This window comes from Mirounga angustirostris, unplaced genomic scaffold (genome assembly GCF_029215605.1).
Source record: "Mirounga angustirostris isolate CCGP_5_RB_7025 unplaced genomic scaffold, mMirAng1.0.hap1 SCAF_10, whole genome shotgun sequence".
Classification (NCBI taxonomy): Eukaryota; Metazoa; Chordata; class Mammalia; order Carnivora; family Phocidae; genus Mirounga; species Mirounga angustirostris.
Genome location: NW_026991718.1, coordinates 88,399,633 through 88,417,490, shown reverse-complemented (window position 1 = coordinate 88,417,490; position 17,858 = coordinate 88,399,633). Strand labels below are relative to the sequence as shown.

The 17,858-nt window shown below is 41.1% G+C and overlaps 1 protein-coding gene across 7 annotated transcripts in view; it reads left to right on the top strand.

The window, feature by feature from the left end:
- Nucleotides 1-17,858, top strand: part of PYGB (glycogen phosphorylase B) — a 62,116-nt gene that overhangs the window by 20,073 nt on the left and 24,185 nt on the right. For 6 of the 7 annotated variants that reach the window (XM_064572715.1, XM_064572717.1, XM_064572714.1 and 3 more), the window contains 2 exons: nt 12,897-12,975; nt 15,490-15,593. In XM_064572715.1, coding sequence (XP_064428785.1) covers nt 12,897-12,975; nt 15,490-15,593 — 183 coding nt within the window. Of the gene's footprint in view, nt 1-12,896; nt 12,976-15,489; nt 15,594-16,564; nt 16,696-17,858 lie in introns of those variants that run through there. The other variant, XM_064572718.1, reaches the window with a different exon arrangement.

Here is a 17,858-nt window from a genome sequence, read left to right as displayed (position 1 = left end):
CAGGGATATGCAAATCAAAACTCATACCTGTCAGGATGACTAAAATCAAAAACACAAGAAACAAGTGTTGGTGAGGATGTGAAGAAAAAGGAACCCTCTTGCACTGTTGGTGGGAATGCAAATTGGTACAGCCACCCTGGAAAACAGTATGGAGATTCCTCAAAAAATTAAAAATAGAACTACGCTACAATCCAGTAATCACGCTATTGGGTATTTACTCAGAAAAATACAAAACCACTAATTCAAAGGGATACATGCACCCCTATGTTTATAGCAGCATTATTTACAATAACCAAATTATGGAAGCAACCCTAGTGTCCATTGATATATAAATGGATAAAGAAGAGGTGGTACATATATACAATAGAATATTACTCAGCCATAAGTAAGAATCTAATCTTGCCTTTTGCAACAACATAGGTGAAGCTAGAGAGTATAATGCTAAGTAAAATAAGTCTGGCAGGGAAAGACAAATACCTATATCCAGCTAGGCTGTCATTGAAAATTGAAGGAGAGATAAAAAGCTTCCAGGACAAACAAAAACTAAAGGAATTTGCAAACACAAAACCATCCCTACAGGAAATTTTGAAAGGGGTCCTCTAAGCAAAGAGAGAGGCTAAAAGCAAGATAGACCAGAAAGGAACACAGACAATATACGGTAACAGTCACCTTACAGGCAATACAATGGCACTAAATTCCTATCTTTCAGTAGTTACCCTGAATGTAAATGGGCTAAATGCACCAATCAAAAGACACAGGCTATCAGACTGGATTAAAAAACAAGACCCATCGATATGCTGTCTGCAAGAGACTCATTTTAGAAGCAAAGACACCCCCAGATTAAAAGTAAGGGGGTGGAAAACCATTTACCATGCTAATGGACACCAAAAGAAAGCTGGGGTGGCAATCCTTATATCAGACAAATTAGATTTTAAACCAAAGACTGTAATAAGAGATGAAGAAGGACACTATATCCTACTTAAAGGATCTATCCAACAAGAAGATCTAGCAATTGTAAATATCTATGCCCCTAACATGGGAGCAGCCAATTATATAAGGCAATTAATAACAAAAGCAAAGAAACACATTGACAACAATACAATAATAGTGGGGGACTTTAACACCCCCCTTACTGAAATGGACAGATCGTCTAAGCAAAAGATCAACAAGGAAATAAAGACTAAATGACACACTGAACCAAATGGACTTCACAGACCTATTCAGAACATTCCATCCCAAAGCAACGGAATACACATTCTTCTCTAGTGCCCATGGAACATTCTCCAGAATAGATCACATCCTAGGTCACAAATCAGGTCTCAACCGGTACCAAAAGATTGGGATCATTCTCTGCCTATTTTCAGACCACAATGCTTTGAAACTAGAATTCAGTCACAAGAGGAAAGTCGGAAAGAACTCAAATACATGGAGGCTAAAGAGCATCCTACTGAAGAATGAATGGGTCAACCAGGAAATTAAAGAAGAATTAAAAAAATACATGGAAACCAATGAAAATGAAAACACAACTGTTCAAAATCTTTGGGATGCAGCAAAGGCAGTCCTAAGAGGAAAGTATATAGCAATACAAGCCTTTCTCAAGAAACAAGAAAGGTCTCAAGTACACAACCTAACCCTACACCTAAAGGAGCTGGAGAAAGAACAGCAAATAAAGCCTAAACCCAGCAGGAGAAGAGAAATCATAAAGATCAGAGCAGAAATCAATGAAATAGAAACTAAAAGAACAGTAGAACAGATCAACGAAACTAGGAGCTGGTTCTTTGAAAGAATTAACAAGATTGATAAACCCCTGGCCAGACTTATCAAAAAGAAAAGAGAAATGACCCAAATCAACAAAATCATGAATGAAAGAGGAGAGATCACAACCAACACCAAAGAAATACAAACAATTATAAGAACATATTATGAGCAACTCTATGCCAGCAAATTAGATAACCTGGAAGAAATGGATGCATTCCTAGAGATGTATCCACTACCAAAACTGAACCAGGAAGCAATAGAAAACCTGAACAGACCTATAACCACTAAGGACATTGAAGCAGTCATCAAAAATCTCCCAACAAACAAAAGCCCAGAGTCAGATGGCTTCCCAGGGGAATTCTACCAAACATTTCAAGAATTAATACCCATTCTTCTGAAACTGTTCCAAAATATAGAAATGGAAGGAAAACTCCAAACTCATTTTATGAGGCCAGCATTACCTTGATCCCAAAACCAGACAAAGACCCCATCAAAAAGGAGAATTACAGACCAATATCCCTGATGAACATGGATGCAAAAATTCTCACCAAAATATTAGCCAATAGGATCCAACAGTACATTAAAAGGATTATTCTCCACAACCAAGTGGGATTTATCCCTGGGCTGCAAGGTTGGTTCAACATCCACAAATCCATCAATGTGATACAATACATTAACAAAAGAAAGAACAAGAATCATATGATCCTCTCAATAGATGCAGAAAAAGCTTTTGACAAAGTACAGCATCCTTTCTTGATCAAAACTCTTCAGAGTATAGGCATAGAGGGTACATACCTCAATATCATAAAAGCCATCTATGAAAAACCTACAGCGAATATCATTCTCAATGGGGAAAAACTGAGAGCTTTCCCCCTAAGGTCAGGAACATGGCAGGGATGTCCACTATCACCACTGCTATTCAACATAGTATTGGAAGTCGTAGCCACAGCAATCAGACAACAAAAAGAAATAAAAGGCATCCAAATCGGCAAAGAAGAAGTCAAACTCTCACTCTTTGCAGATGATATGATCCTTTATGTGGAAAACCCCAAAGACTCCACCCCAAAACTGCTAGAACTCATACAGGAATTCAGTCAAGTGGCAGGATATAAAATCAATGCACAGAAGTCAGTGGCATTCCTATACACCAACAACAAGACAGAAGAAAGAAATTAAGGAGTCGATCCCATTTACAATTGCACCCAAAACCATAAGATACCTAGGAATAAATCTAACCAAAGAGGCAAAGGATCTGGACTCAGAAAACTATAAAATACTCATGAAAGAAATTGAGGAAGACACAAAGAAATGGAAAAACGTTCCATGCTCATGGATTGGAAGAACAAATATTGTGAAGATGTCAATGCTACCTAGAGCAATCTACACATTCAATGCAATCCCCATCAAAATACCATCCACTTTTTTCAAAGAAATGGAACAAATCATCCTAAAATTTGTATGGACCCAGAAAAGACCCCGCATAGCCAGAGGAATGTTGAAAAAGAAAAGCAAAGCCGGCGGCATCACAATTCTGGACTTCCAGCTCTATTACAAAGCTGTCATCATCAAGACAGCATGGTACTGGCACAAAAACAGACACATAGATCAATGGAACAGAATAGAGAGCCCAGAAATGGACCCTCAACTCTATGGTCAACTCATCTTTGACAAAGCAGGAAAGAATGTCCAATGGAAAAAAGTCTCTTCAACAAATGGTGTTGGGAAAATTGGATAGCCACATGCAGAAGAATGAAACTGGACCATTTCCTTACACCACACACAAAAATAGACTCCAAATGGTTGAAAGACCTCAATGTGAGACAGGAGTCCATCAACATCCTAAAGGAGAACACAGGCAGCAACCTCTTTGACCTCAGCCGAAGCAACTTCTTCCTAGAAACATCGCCAAAGGCAAGGGAAGCAAGGGCAAAAATGAACTATTGGGACTTCATCAAGATAAAAGGCTTTTGCACAGCAAAGGAAACAGTCAACAAAACCAAAAGACAACCGACAGAATGGGAGAAGATATTTGCAAATGACATATCAGATAAAGGGCTAGTATCCAAAATCTATAAAGAACTCATCAAACTCAACACCCAAAGAACAAAGAATCCAATCAAGAAATGGGCAGAAGACATGAACAGACATTTTTCCAAAGAAGATATCCAAATGCCCAGGAGACACATGAAAAAGTGCTCAACATCGCTCAGTATCAGGGAAATCCAAATCAAAACCTCAATGAGATACCACCTCACACCAGTCAGAATGGCTAAAATTAACAAGTCAGGAAACGACAGATGTTGGCGGGGATGCGGAGAAAGGGGAACCCTCCTATACTGTTGGTGGGAATGCAAGCTGGTGCAGCCACTCTGGAAAACAGTATGGAGGTTCCTCAAAAAGTTGAAAATAGAGCTACCATATGATCCAGCAATTGCACTACTGGGTATTTACCCCAAAGATACAAAAGTAGGGATCCGAAAGGGTACTTGCACCCCGATGTTTATAGCAGCAATGTCCACAATAGCCAAACTGTGGAAAGAGCCAAGATGTCCATCGACAGATGAATGGATAAAGAAGATGTGGTAAATATTATACAATGGAATATTATGCAGCCGTCAAAAGGAATGAGATCTTGCCATTTACAACGACATGGATGGGACTAGAGGGTATTATGTTGAGTGAAATAAGTCAAACAGAAAGACATGTATCATATGATCTCACTGATATGAGGAATTCTTAATTGCAGGAAACAAACAGGGTTGCTGGAGTGGGGGGTGGGGTGGGAGGGATGGGGTGACTGGGTGATAGACACTGGGGAGGGTATGTGTTCTGGTAAGCGCTGTGAATTGTGCAAGACTGTTGAATCTCAGATCTGTACCTCTGAAATAATGCAATATGTGTTAAGAAAAAAAGAAGAACAAGAAGGTAGCGGGAGGGGAAGAATGAAGCGGGGGAAATCGGAGGGGTAGACGAACCATGAGAGACGATGGACTCTGAAAAACAAACTGAGGGTTCTAGAGGGGAGGAGGGTGGGAGGATGGGTTAGCCTGGTGGTGGGTATCGAGGAGGGCACATTCTGCATGGAGCACTGGGTGTTATGCACAAACAATGAATCATGGAACACTTCATCTAAAACTAATGATGTAATGTATGGGGATTAACATAAGAATAAAAAAAATGAAAAAAAAAAACTTTATTCTTTCCCTTAAAAAGAAAAAAAAAGAATTTAGATATTGTTTAGCTGGGTCCTCTTGTCTATCATTAAAGATGAGACAGCATGTCACCAGGCAGGGAAGAAAAAAAAAGAAAGAAAGAGAGAAACCAAGAAAAAGACTCTTGACTATAGAGAACAAACTGATGGTTAACAGAGGGGAGGGATGGGGGATGGGTGAGCTAGGTGATCGGGATTAAGGAGTGCACTCGTGATGAGCACTGGGCGATGTATTTAATTGTTGAATCACTATATTGTACACTGAAACTAATATAATGCTGTGTGTTAACTATACTGGAATTAGAATTTAAAAATTATCTAAAAAGATAGACATTATCCTGGTACGTGATTTATCATTTGAATGTTTACTGAATATGAATCTCAGAATGCATCTGTAAGCACCACAGAACATGTAAATTCTAGATCTTCAGTGGAATTTATTGCTATAGGAAGTGTTTTATTTTTTGAAACATTTTCTCTTTATATAATTCTTACAGATAGTAAAGATTTTAGGGAATGTTTATACCATAAATATGCCATATCTGTTTATAATTTTTATTACACAATGTGTTAATTATAGAAACTTAGAAAATGCAGGGTAGCACATATCCTTTTATATGTGCATTTTTTTTAAAAGTGTGATACTTCACTCACTGTTAAGCTTTTTATTAATCTTGTATTTGAAAGGTTTTCTGATGATCAAAACTTTAATGTCTCCAAGTACACAGTTGCTGGGCCCTTCTAGTCATTAGATGGAGTGCCAGATGTTTTGAGTGGGAACCAAATGATGATGTAGGGCTTAGATGGGCCTCCTCCCCCAGGTCCCCGCATTTATAATGTAGTGTGAAAAGTGAAACATGCTACTACTATTGTACAGGGCTGGAAAGTAGTTCTGGGGAGCAGGTTACACTAAAAACTGGAACTTTAATTAGAAGCAGCTCCCTCCTGACTGAGCAATCATGGGTGCATTTAAGTTTTTTTTTTTTTTATCATGGAAAGTTTAAATTATGTACAAAAATGGAGTGACTGCTATGATGAACTCCTTCCATATACCCATCACCAGCCTCCACCTATCTTCAAGCCCCACTCATGACCTCTCTTGCTTCCCTCACACCCATGCTACTCCCAGATTATTTAAGCTAATATCAAATAGCATATTTCACTTGTTGCTGTTTCAACAGGTATCTCTAAAGATAGGGTCATACCGTTCTGACCGCTAAGATATTGACAATAATTTTCAGGCAGTTGACAAACTTGATTGCCTTATAATTTTTTTTTTTTTTAAAGGATTGATCCAGGCAAGTTCCTTTTTTTTTTTTTTTTTAAGATTGATTTATTTGAGAGAGCGAGAATGAGAGAGAGAGAGTACATGAGAGGGGGTAGGGTTAGAGGGAGAAGCAGGCTCCCCGCAGAGCAGGGAGCCCGATGCGGGACTCGATCCAGGGACTCCAGGGTCATGACCTGAGCCGAAGGCAGTCGCTTAACCAACTGAGCCACCCAGGCGCCCCTGCCTTATAATTTTTTAACAGTCTATTCAGAAACTTATTTGCACTTGGTTGATATGTTTGTTAAGTGTCTCTTAATCTGTAAACTTCTCCTCTTTTTTACTTTTCTGCCTTGCAGTTTATTTGTTGAAACTAAGTTTGTCCTGTAGAGTGTCCTACAGTCTCTATTTGACTGGTGTCCCTCGCTGGTATTTTTTTTTTTTTAAGATTTTATTTATTTGAGAGAGAAAGAGAGAGAGAGATCACAAGCAGGGGGGAGGGGTAGAGAGAGAAGCAGACTCCCCACTGAACAGGGAGCCTGACGTAGGACTCGATCCCAGGACCCCAGGATCATGACCTGAGCCAAAGGCAGCTGCTTAACTGACTGAGCCATCTGGTATTTAACTGGTATTTAACCTGCTACTTTGTCCCAAGGATTTTGCTCTCACCAATTCTACTCAACATCATATTGATGGTTTTAGCTGGGGTATTTAGGCAAGAAAATGAAATAACAAGCATCCAGATTGGAAAGGAAGAAGGAAAGCTATCTCTATGTGCAGCTAACATGATCTAGAAAATCTTATGGAAACCAATAAAAATATATTAGTACAAATGAATGAGTACAGCAGCGTTGCAGGATGTAAGATCAATATACAGAAATCAACTGAATTTTTATATAACTGCAATGAACAGTCCAAAAATGAAATTAAGAAAACAATTCCACGGGTGCCTGAGTGGCTCAGTTGGTTAAGCGACTGCCTTCGGCTCAGGTCATGATCCCAGGGTCCTGGGATTGAGTCCCGCATCGGACTCCCTGCTCTGCGGGGAGCCTGCTTCTCCTTCTCCCATTCCCCCTGCTTGTGTTCCCTCTCTCGCTGTGTCTCTCTCTGTCAAATAAATAAAATCTTTAAAAAAAAAAAAAAAGAAAGAAAACAATTCCACTTAAAATAGAATCAAAAAGAATAAAATTCTTAGGAATTAATTTCCAAAAGAGATGTAGACTTACATCCTGAAAACTATAAAACATTGTTGAAAGAAATTAAAGAAGACCTAAAAATGAAATGACATTACATGTCCATCCATGTCTTAGAAGACTTAAGATGGCAAAACTCCCCAAATCTGTCTACAGAGTTATTGCAGTTCCCACTAGAATTCCAGTTGTCTTCTTTGCAGGGATTGATGAACTGATCCTAAAATCCAGATGAAATGCAACAGATCAGAAATCATTAAAACATACTTGAAAAAGAAGAACAAAGTTGAAGGACTCACACTTCCCAATTTTAAAACTCACTATGAAGCTATAGTCATCAAGACAGTGTGGTATTGGCATAACGATAAACATATAGAACAATGGAATGGAATTGAGATTCCAGAAATAAACCCTCACATTTAGAGTCAGTTGATTTTTCCCCTAGTTTTTCAAAATTGTGGTAAAATAAACATAACAGAAATTGCATTCATATTGTACCATACTCCCCACCATCCATCTCTAAAACCCTTTCCATCTTGCAAAACTGAGCCTCTATATCCATTAAACACTAACTCCCCATTCTCCCCTCGCTCAAGCCCCTCCCTCAAGCTCGTGACAGCTACCATTCTACTTTCTGTCTTTCTGAATTTGATATTCTAGGTACCTCATATAAGTGAAATCATGCAATGTTTGTCTTTTTGTGACTGACTGGCTTAATATCTTCAAGGTTCATCCATGTTGTAGCATATGTCAGAATCTCCTTTCGTTTTTTTTTTTTTTTTTTTAAAGATTTTATTTATTTATTTGACAGTGAGAGAGGGAACACAAGCAGGGAGAATGTGGAGAGGGAGAAGCAGGCTTGCTGCTGAGCAGGGAGCCAGAAGCCTGATGCGGGGCTCCATCCCAGGACCCTCGGATCAGGCCCTGAGCCAAAGGCAGATGCTTAATGACTGAGCCACCCAGGTGCCCCGAATCTCCTTCCTCCTTTGTAAGACTCTATGAATGTATGTATATACTGTATGTATATCCCACACTGTGTTTATCCATTCATCTGTCTGTAGACACTTCATTTGCTTCTGCTTTTTAGCTACTGTGAATATAATACTTTTATGAACGTGAGTGTACAAATACCTCTTCAAGACCCTGCTTTGAATTCTTTTTGGTATATACCTAGAAATGGAATTGTTGGATCATATGGTAATTCTGTTTAACTTTTTGAGGAAACCTCATACTGTTTCCCACAATGGTGACACCATTTTAGTTCCCTACCGGTAGTGCACAAGAATTCTAATTTCTCCACATCCTCACCAACACTTGTTCTTTTTCTTTCTTTTTTGATAGTAGCCATTCTAAGGGAGATAATATCTCATTGTGGTTTTAATATTCTTTATCTACTGATGAGTGTTGTTAAGCATCTTTTCTTGTGCTTACTGGCCATCTAAATATCTTCTCTGGAGAAACGTCAGTTTAAGTCATTTGCCCATTTCTGAATTGAGCTGTTTGTTTTGTTGCTATTGTTGAGTTTTAGGAGTTCTCTATTCTGCATATTAATCCCTTGCCAGATACATGATTTGCTAATACTTTTTCCTGGGTTATCTTGTCACTTCGTTGATAGTGTCCTTTGATGTGGAAAAGTTTTTAATTTTCATGAAGTCCAGTTTTTTTTTTTTTTGTCACCTGTGCTTTTGGTAGCCTATATAGTCAATTGCTTTTTTTCTTTTTAAAGAAAAGGGTGCCAAAACACTCAATAGAGAAAAAATAGTTTTTTTGATAAATGGTGCTAGAACAGTTGGGTGTCTACATGCAAATAAATGAAGTTGGATCCCTATCTCACACTATATATAAAAATTAAGTCAAAATGGATCAAAGACCTAAATATAAGAGCTAAAACCATAAAACTCTTAGAAGAATATATATATGGGTAACTCTTCATGATTTGGCAGTAGATTATCTTAAAAATGACATCAAAAGCATAAGCAAGAAAAAAAATAGATAAATTAGACAAGAGTAAAAACTTATGTGCATCAAAGGATATTATGAAGAAAGTGAAAAGACAAATAGAAAATATTTGTAAATAATAAATCTGATCAGGATTTGATATCCAGAATATTAAGAACTCTTATAGGGGTGCCTGGGTGGCTCAGTTGGTTAAGCGTCTGCCTTCAGCTCAGGTCATGATCTCAGAGTCCTGGGCTCTAGTCCCACATCGGGTTCCCTGCTCAGCGAGGAGCCTGCTTCTCCCTCTCCCTCTGCCACTTCCCCCTGCTTGTGCTCTCCTGCTCTCTCTCTCTCTCAAATAAATAAATAAATAAAATCTTTTTTTTTAATAAAGAGCTCTTACAACTCACCAACAAAAAGACAGCCTAGTTTAAATATGGGCAAAGCACTTGAATTGACATTTTCCAAAGAAGGTATACAAATGGTCAAAAAGCATGTGAAAGGGTACTCAGCATCATTAGTCATCAGAGAATGCAAATCACAACCATGAGCTACTGCTTCACACCCATTTGAGTGGCTATAATTGTAAAGACAGAGAACAAGTGTTGGCTAGGATGTGGAGAAATTAGAATCCTCATCTACTGCTGGGAGGAAGTAAAATGGTGGACACACTTTGGAAAATAGTTCAGCATTTACTCAAAAAGTTAAGCATAGAATTACCGTGTAAACCAGCAGTTTCACTCCAAGGTTTAGTTCCAGGAAAAATGAAAACATATGTCCACACATAAAATTGTACATGAATGTTCATAGCAGCATTATTCACAATAGCCCAAAAGTGGAACAAGCCTAAATATCCCTCAGCTGATAAATGGATAAACAAAATGTGGAGTGGTCATACAATGGAAAGCTACGCAGTGATAAGCAGTACTGATGTGTGCGCCAACATGGATCAACCCTGAAAACATTATTCTAATTGAAAAGCCAGATACAAAAGGCCTTATGTTTGTATGTTTCCATTTATGTGAAATGACGAGAATAGGCACATCTGTAGTGACGGAAAGTAGAAGAGGGATTGCCAAGGTCTGAGGGAATAGGGAAACTGGGAATGATTGCCAGTGAGTATGGGGTTTATTTTTGTGTGTGTGTGGTGAAGTACTGGAATTAGTGGTGGTTGCACAACTTTGTGAATATGCTAAAACCATTGAATTGTTCGCTTTAAAAGGTGAATTTTATATGGGATGTGAATTATATCTCAATAAAGAGAAAACAGGTTAAGGGTGCTCTATCGTGCTCTTTTTCTGTCTTCAGTTCAGAAGCCCACTTTAGCAAGATTTTCGACTTTCTGTCAGTTAGCTATTTTGTGCCTCTTTTGAATACTCTCAAGCTCATGGCAAAATTTGCCTTCCTAGGCTGAAGTGTGCCTACAACATTCAAGGTAAAAAGAGAAAAGAACAAAACATCTGCTCTTAGCCTGCCTTTATGTAGTGTGCTGGTCTTTGACTTTAGTAAATGTTTCATGAATAAGAGGTTCCACAGTCAGATAAATTTGGAAAATGTAGTTAAACATGTTTCTTAACTTGGAGCTGGGGTGTATTACTGGGTAAATCCTGCCTCCCCCACATACCCAAAATATTTTTGGTGGAACATGCTCCTTGAAATTGCTATGGGAGTTAAGTCAATATTTTGAAATACTACTCTGAATCAGATTACTGTTTGTGTTAATACCATTCAATTTACTTAATAGACACTAAACCATCTTTTTATGACCTTGATGTTTTTATTTTTCCACAAGTTTGCTTTTACCCTTCGTAATTTATCAGATTCTCGAAGTGTGGTCCAGAGATCCCTGGGGCCTCTGAGACCTTTTTAAGTGGTCTACTAGGTCAGATCTATTTATTTTTATTCTATCATGACTATGTGGTGAAGTTTTTCAGGGGCTATATGATGTGTGATATCTCAACAGATTGAATGCTAAAGCAGAAAATTTATTAAAGAGATTCGTAAAAATGTAAAACACTGCTACTCTTCTCAGTAAATTTGTTTTAAAAACTCATTAAATTGTGTTGTTTATGTTAATATTAATGGATTTATTAGTTTAAAATGAATTCATATATACTTTAAAAACATTAATTTAAGTTTCTAACTTGATAAATACTGATAGATATAATTCCATTAAAGAATAGCTCTTGAAGTCCTCCTAAAGCCAAAAAGTTTAAAACACACTCATCAAGATAATTAGTGTGAGCCGTTTGTGAAGTTTAACACACTGAAGTCAGATTACTGCAACAGTTATCCATCTAAACCATTGTGGGATGGTTTCCAGTCAGGTGAAGAAGTTGGTACTTTGTTGCTTTCTTTCTGATTTTTAACATTTCACTAGATTGCTTGAATGCAGTTGGGATGCCACAGGAAAGATGCTTTTAGGTTTTAGTTTAAAAAGATGTCACATCCGAGTCCCAGGGAAGATGGCAGAGCAGAAGGACCCCAAGCTCACATCGTACCGATACCCCTCGCTGACTCCCACATCAGTGTGAAAACCGAGAAACTGACCTGTGTGTGCGGTGAAGTACTGGAATTAGTGGTGGTTGCACAACTTTGTGAATATGCTAAAAGCCTGGCAGAACAGATTCTCCACAGCTAAGCATAGAGAAGAGGCCACTTCAGAGAGGCAAATAATAAATACAGCCAGTTAGGGGCGCCTGGGTGGCTCAGTTGGTTAAGCGACTGCCTTCGGCTCAGGTCATGATCCTGGAGTCCCGGGATCGAGTCCTGCATCGGGCTCCCTGCTCGGCGGGGAGCCTGCTTCTCCTTCTCCCCCTCCCCCTGCTGGTGTTCCCTCTATCGCTGTGTCTCTCTGTCAAATAAATAAATAAAATCTTTAAATAAATAAATAAATAAATAAATAAATAAATAAATAAATAAATAAATACAGCCAGTTAAATAATTAGTAAACAAGTCACATAAATTTCATGAGACCATATGAAATTAGAGAATTACTGAAACCACTGGTTTCATTTTTAGGATACGTGTTATAATCTGTTCACTATATGTAGGTTAGTAACCTGGCAATAAATATCTTTGGCTGTTAAACCAAGCTTCATTTTGATTATTAATTCTTACGTAGTTTGGCAGCTTTTTTTTTTTTTTTTTTGAAAGATTTCATCCATACATTTGACAGAGAGAGACACAGTGATAGAGGGAGCACAAGCAGGGGGAGTGGGAGAGGGAGAAGCAGGCTGCCCACCAAGCAGGGAGCCCGACGTGGGGCTCAATCCCAGGACCGTGGGATCATAACCCGAGCCGAAGGCAGACACCCAACGACTGAGCCACCCAGGCGCCTCCGTAGTTTGGCAGCTTTTGAAATACCTGGAAATTTCATCATCGTGCATTGATTAAATGCCAGATTTTAATATCAGATTTTCAAGTCTAAAAGCCGACTCTAACCTTTGATATAAACTGACAAGACTTAATATCTTTCCACCTGTTGCGTGCGAAGATATTAATATTGAAGTGTTACCTCTGTTTTTATTCACAGTTGGGGTTGGACTTGGAAGAACTGGAGGAAATAGAAGAGGACGCTGGCCTCGGGAATGGAGGCTTGGGGAGGCTGGCAGGTAACCCCGCCGTATGACTAGGGCATGGTCTCTCCTGATATGGTGCTCTGGTTGCTGATCACCTGGTGAGGGTGAGGTCACCTGTGCTCCCAACAGCGGTTTGTCGGTGTAAATTGACCTTAGTGGATGGGAGAGTGTCATCCAAGTGGAATAAAATGCAAAACATTATGTTTCCCTTCACACAAGGATACTTCCTAATTATCATGAAGACCAGGCTTGCTGGTGTTCGGTAGCTGGCGCTGGGGGGTGGTTTCCAATATACTGACCACTTTCCACAGACAGTAACTGGGAGAAAGATGGATAGACACACACATGCATGCACATAGGCAGCACACATACATGCACGCACACACACAAATACATCTGTGCATGCATACATCTGCACACACATAAACCCAGGTACATACACATGTGCATGTGCACACACATACACAATTTATGAATGCAGCCCCACTGGCAATCCATTCCTGCTTTACTGTAGTAAACAGATTGCCCCAAAATAGCAGAGTCATTCCTTTTGGGATATTGCTCCCTTGGGCCATTCTGTTTGAGAGCATGTCCAGTTTTGTTTTGTTTTTCCTGTTTGAGTTATTTTTGCTAGCCTTTCAGGGCAAAGGGAGCTGAGTGAAGGACTTGGAAGTGGAGGGGTGCCTGGTGGGCTCGGTTGGAAGAACATGTGGCTCTTGATCTCAGGGTCATGAGTTCAAGCCCCACATTGGGTATAGAGATTACTAAATAAATAAACTTAAAAAACCAAGAACTTAGAAGTGGAAATCACTGTCACCGTGAAATTCGATTTTGCTCTGTGCTTCAAGGCTCTGGGGCACAGTGTTTCTGGAACAGAGTTGAGTCAAGTTTTATGTTGCCCTGGTGTGGGGGGCACGGGCGGTGGGTTCAGGCCCCTACCACTTTGCATTGTTGCCCCTTTTGAGAGTTGTCATTTTGTAAAGGAATCAAACCCCTTAAAATTTATCCGAGTATGTGCATGTGTTTCTGTTTTCCAATCTGAAGTTAAATTCTTCAGTAACTACAAAAGCAGCATATGATTCTCCCACATGAAACAGCACCTGGCTCTGTGTAAGGGGACAGCTGCAAGGCCTGCCCCGCCTCCGCCTCTTCGGGGGGAAAGCCGGTGCATCCCCTACACCTGCTCTCAAATGCTCTCCTTTAGTTTATGCCATGAGATCATCCCACACAGGAAGCTGAACCTTACTTCCCCCACAGAAGGAATCATGGTGCCCCTCTGGCGGGCAGCACGCAGCCCCTGTGTGCTATAAGCCCCTAGGGCGTAGCCCCCTGCAGCCCCCTTCACCCTCAGTAGCATTCTCCTGGTCGTAGCCATCTTCCCAGTCGGTAAAACAGCACCCATTTCACCAAGCTCGAGGAAGGCTCCAGACCCCTCGGTCTCCTTAAGGACTTTTTTTTCTTGTTAATCTAGAAGTTTAGTAAGGCTGCCTTCTGGATCTTATTTTAAAACATTGGTTTTTTTCGGGGAGCCTAGGTGGGTCAGTCAGTTAAGTGTCTGACTCTTGATTTCGGCTCAAGTCATGATCTCAGGGTCATGGGATCAAGCCCTGCATCTGGCTCCATGCTCAGTGAAGAGTCTGCTTAATACTGTCTCTCCCTCTCCCTCTGCCTCCCCCCCACCCCAACAGCTCTCTGTCACTTTATCAAATAAATAAATCTTTAAAACATTTTTTTTTCTTCAAGACATTTTTTTTTTTTTTAAAGATTTTATTTATTTATTTGACAGAGAGAGAGACAGCGAGAGCAGGAACACAAGCAGGGGGAGTGTGAGAGGGAGAAGCAGGCTTCCCGCTGAGCAGGGAGCCCGATGCGGGGCTCGATCCCAGGACCCTGGGATCATGACCTGAGCCGAAGGCAGACGCTTAACGACTGAGCCACCCAGGTGCCCTCTTCAAGACATTTTGATTGGGACAAAGGCTCCTTATGGTGACATGCTGTTCAGCCACTTTCCTGGGGGCCTTGGGGAACTTTGGCTCTTGGGTGTTTGAGTCCTTATAGATGGCAAGATGTCCGTCCATTCCCAGCCCCATCCCTGTGCCGCCTTCACTGGTGTGTACAGCTATTTTGTGGTGTTACTGTCCAAACAACTTGGATTTTAAGTAGAATGTGTAGAGCTGTTGTGGCCTTCAGCCTGCATGAGGCTCTAGGACAAAGCTGGCAGTTGGCACTGTGTGCTCAGAGGCATGCCAAGCTAGAGGGGGCTGTCTGTGGGGTGCCTCACTTCTGCCCTCACCACCTCCCCCACCCCCATGCCGAACACCCTCTTGGCCCGGCCCCCCCGGCTCTCAAGCTGAAGGGATGGGGAGGGGGCTGTTTCCCTTTCATGAAATCTGAAGCTGACGGGTCAGCCTTTAATCACCGTCTGCCACCCAGAGGCTGGTGTCCCAGGGCCTACTTAATGTGGGTGTCTAGGCTTTGCTTCCAGTGGGCTTTGAAGCTGCTGATTGTCTTTGATCCCAAGAAGTGCTTTGTGTTTGGAATTTTCAGCGTGCTTCCTTGACTCGATGGCCACGTTGGGCCTGGCAGCATATGGCTATGGAATCCGCTATGAGTTTGGGATTTTTAACCAGAAGATTGTCGATGGCTGGCAGGTGAGTGAGACTCCATTTCTTCACTTGTTTCCAGCTCTCATGTGCACAAGAAAACAGGCACTTTCAGTTCAGCCTTTTCTATGTTGATCTCCTTTCTGGAGGGATTATCTGCCAGTCCAGGGCAAAGCAGAGGTGTGACAGGTCAGGGCTATCCTGTGACCTCCGTGCTTCCCTTAGAGTTCTCTATGGGCTGCCAGAGGCTGATGTTCTGTGTGCACTCATCGCACACAACTTTGGGAGCCTGCGAAACTTGTTGGGGAGGGACCCAGGGCCTAGCTGGTCTTACAGGAGCACAGGGGTTGAGGCCACCACGTGCTGTGTGCTGGTTCCCTGTTGTATCTCAGTGTGGAGCAGAAGCGGCCCCTCTGGTTCACCCTCAGTGGGACAATTGACACACAGTAGGTGGAGAAACAGTGTTATCATAGGTTTTGTTCCCGCCTTCTGCCTTCACTCCCTGATGGCCAGTGACGGGACAGTGTCCTGAGTGTCCTTAGAGGCCGGACTGCAAAGCAGCGTGGCTCTGAGGGAGAGTGGGCTTGGATTCTGAAGCATCAAACCACAGCAAATTGAGGTGGCCAAGACCACATCGGTGGAAAGAGTCTAATCTCAAAGTGCAGCCTCATTGCCCTCCACTGGGCAGGGGGACCATTTCCCTCGTTCAGGACTTCAAAATGGAAGGCATAGCTATTCCACTTGATTGGAGGATAGTTTATGTAATATAATTTGGGGCCTAAAAGTGACATATAAAGTAGGACTGTGGTTGGGTTTAAAAGGTTTGTAACAGGAGAGTAGTACAGAACATGAACAGACTGGGGTGATGGAAAGCTCCTGTGTCTTGAGGGGCTTGGGTCACAGGCAGGTGCAATTGCCAGAACTCAAGAGTATCCTTCAGGTTTATACATTGCGCTGTATATGTATTAACCTAAAACATAAACACAGGATGAACTGTACTTAATGAAGTGCATGCTCAACTGTTCCTGGAGAAGTGTACAGATATTTGCAACTGACTTTGAAATGCATCAAGAAATGAATGGGTTGATGGATGGATATGTGATAAATCAAGTATAGCAACATGTTAACAGTTACGGATCCTAAGTTGAAGGTGCGTGAGTGTTTATTGCCAATTCTTTTAACACTTCTGTATGTTTGAAAACACTCATAATAAAAAGTTGACAAAGAAAAGTATGGCTAACAGTAAAAGAAAAAACAGATTTGTATCTGTTGCTTAATTTGCAGACATACTCTCTCCAACCTTAGCACTGCACTTTTGCTCCTAGTATATTCTGGGTAATTTAATGCAGAGTTCCTTATGTGTGTGTGTCTATCAGAGGCACCCCAGCCCTTGTACACCCATGTGCTTTGGCCCATTCATGCTCCTTACAGTCTGTGCAACGTGCATTCATAAGACAGAAACTCTGAGGCCCCTCCTTGCCTACTTGGTGTTATGGTTATAGGCAGGAAGGTATTTTTGTGTTGTCTTTTGTTTGCTTGATCACAGACATTACTTTCTTCTGGTGTTCTCGTTCTTCCACCTCTTGCCATCTTGCATAACAGCTTAAAGACAGTTGAAAAAAAAAAAAAAAGACAGTTGTGGGATGATAGGTGAGTTATAAACTCACCCTCCTCCCACCCTGTTTTCATGGGAGCCAGTTTTTAATTGAGTTTAGCTGTAGCAGAATTGAATGCAGACAGTGGTCAGACAGCAGTGTTGTTGGCCATGGGGGCAGAGATGGGGGTCCCCTGGGAGGCCTCCCCCCTTCCCCCCGCCCCCGTAGTCGAGGAGATGCTGCTTCTGCAAACAATTCATGGACGTACTCTGCAGGAGATGGCCAGGCTTTGGTGTTGGAGAATCTCACTAATGTACAAGGACATGGCACCAGATCAAAAGGCAGGGCTGGTCCCATGATGAATAGCTGCCTGCACCAGACAGAAAAGCCCAGCCAGGAGTACGATGCAGAGGCACATATTGAAGCAATAACCTCAGCCACGTCACCTCCCTAAAACTGCAACCAGATACTCTTCTTGACTTTTTACTTCTGTGTAAGAACCATTAAAAAAAAAAAAAACAAAACAAGGCGCCTGGCTGGCTCAGTCGGTAGACCATGCAACTCTTGATCTTGGGGTGGTGAGTTCAAGCCCCACATTGGGCATAGAGCTTACTTTATAAAAAATAAATAAAAATTAAAGAATAAAAATTTTAAAAAAACTCTCAAGGTAACATACAGGCACACCTTGTTCTATTGCATTTCAAGTTATTGTGCTTCT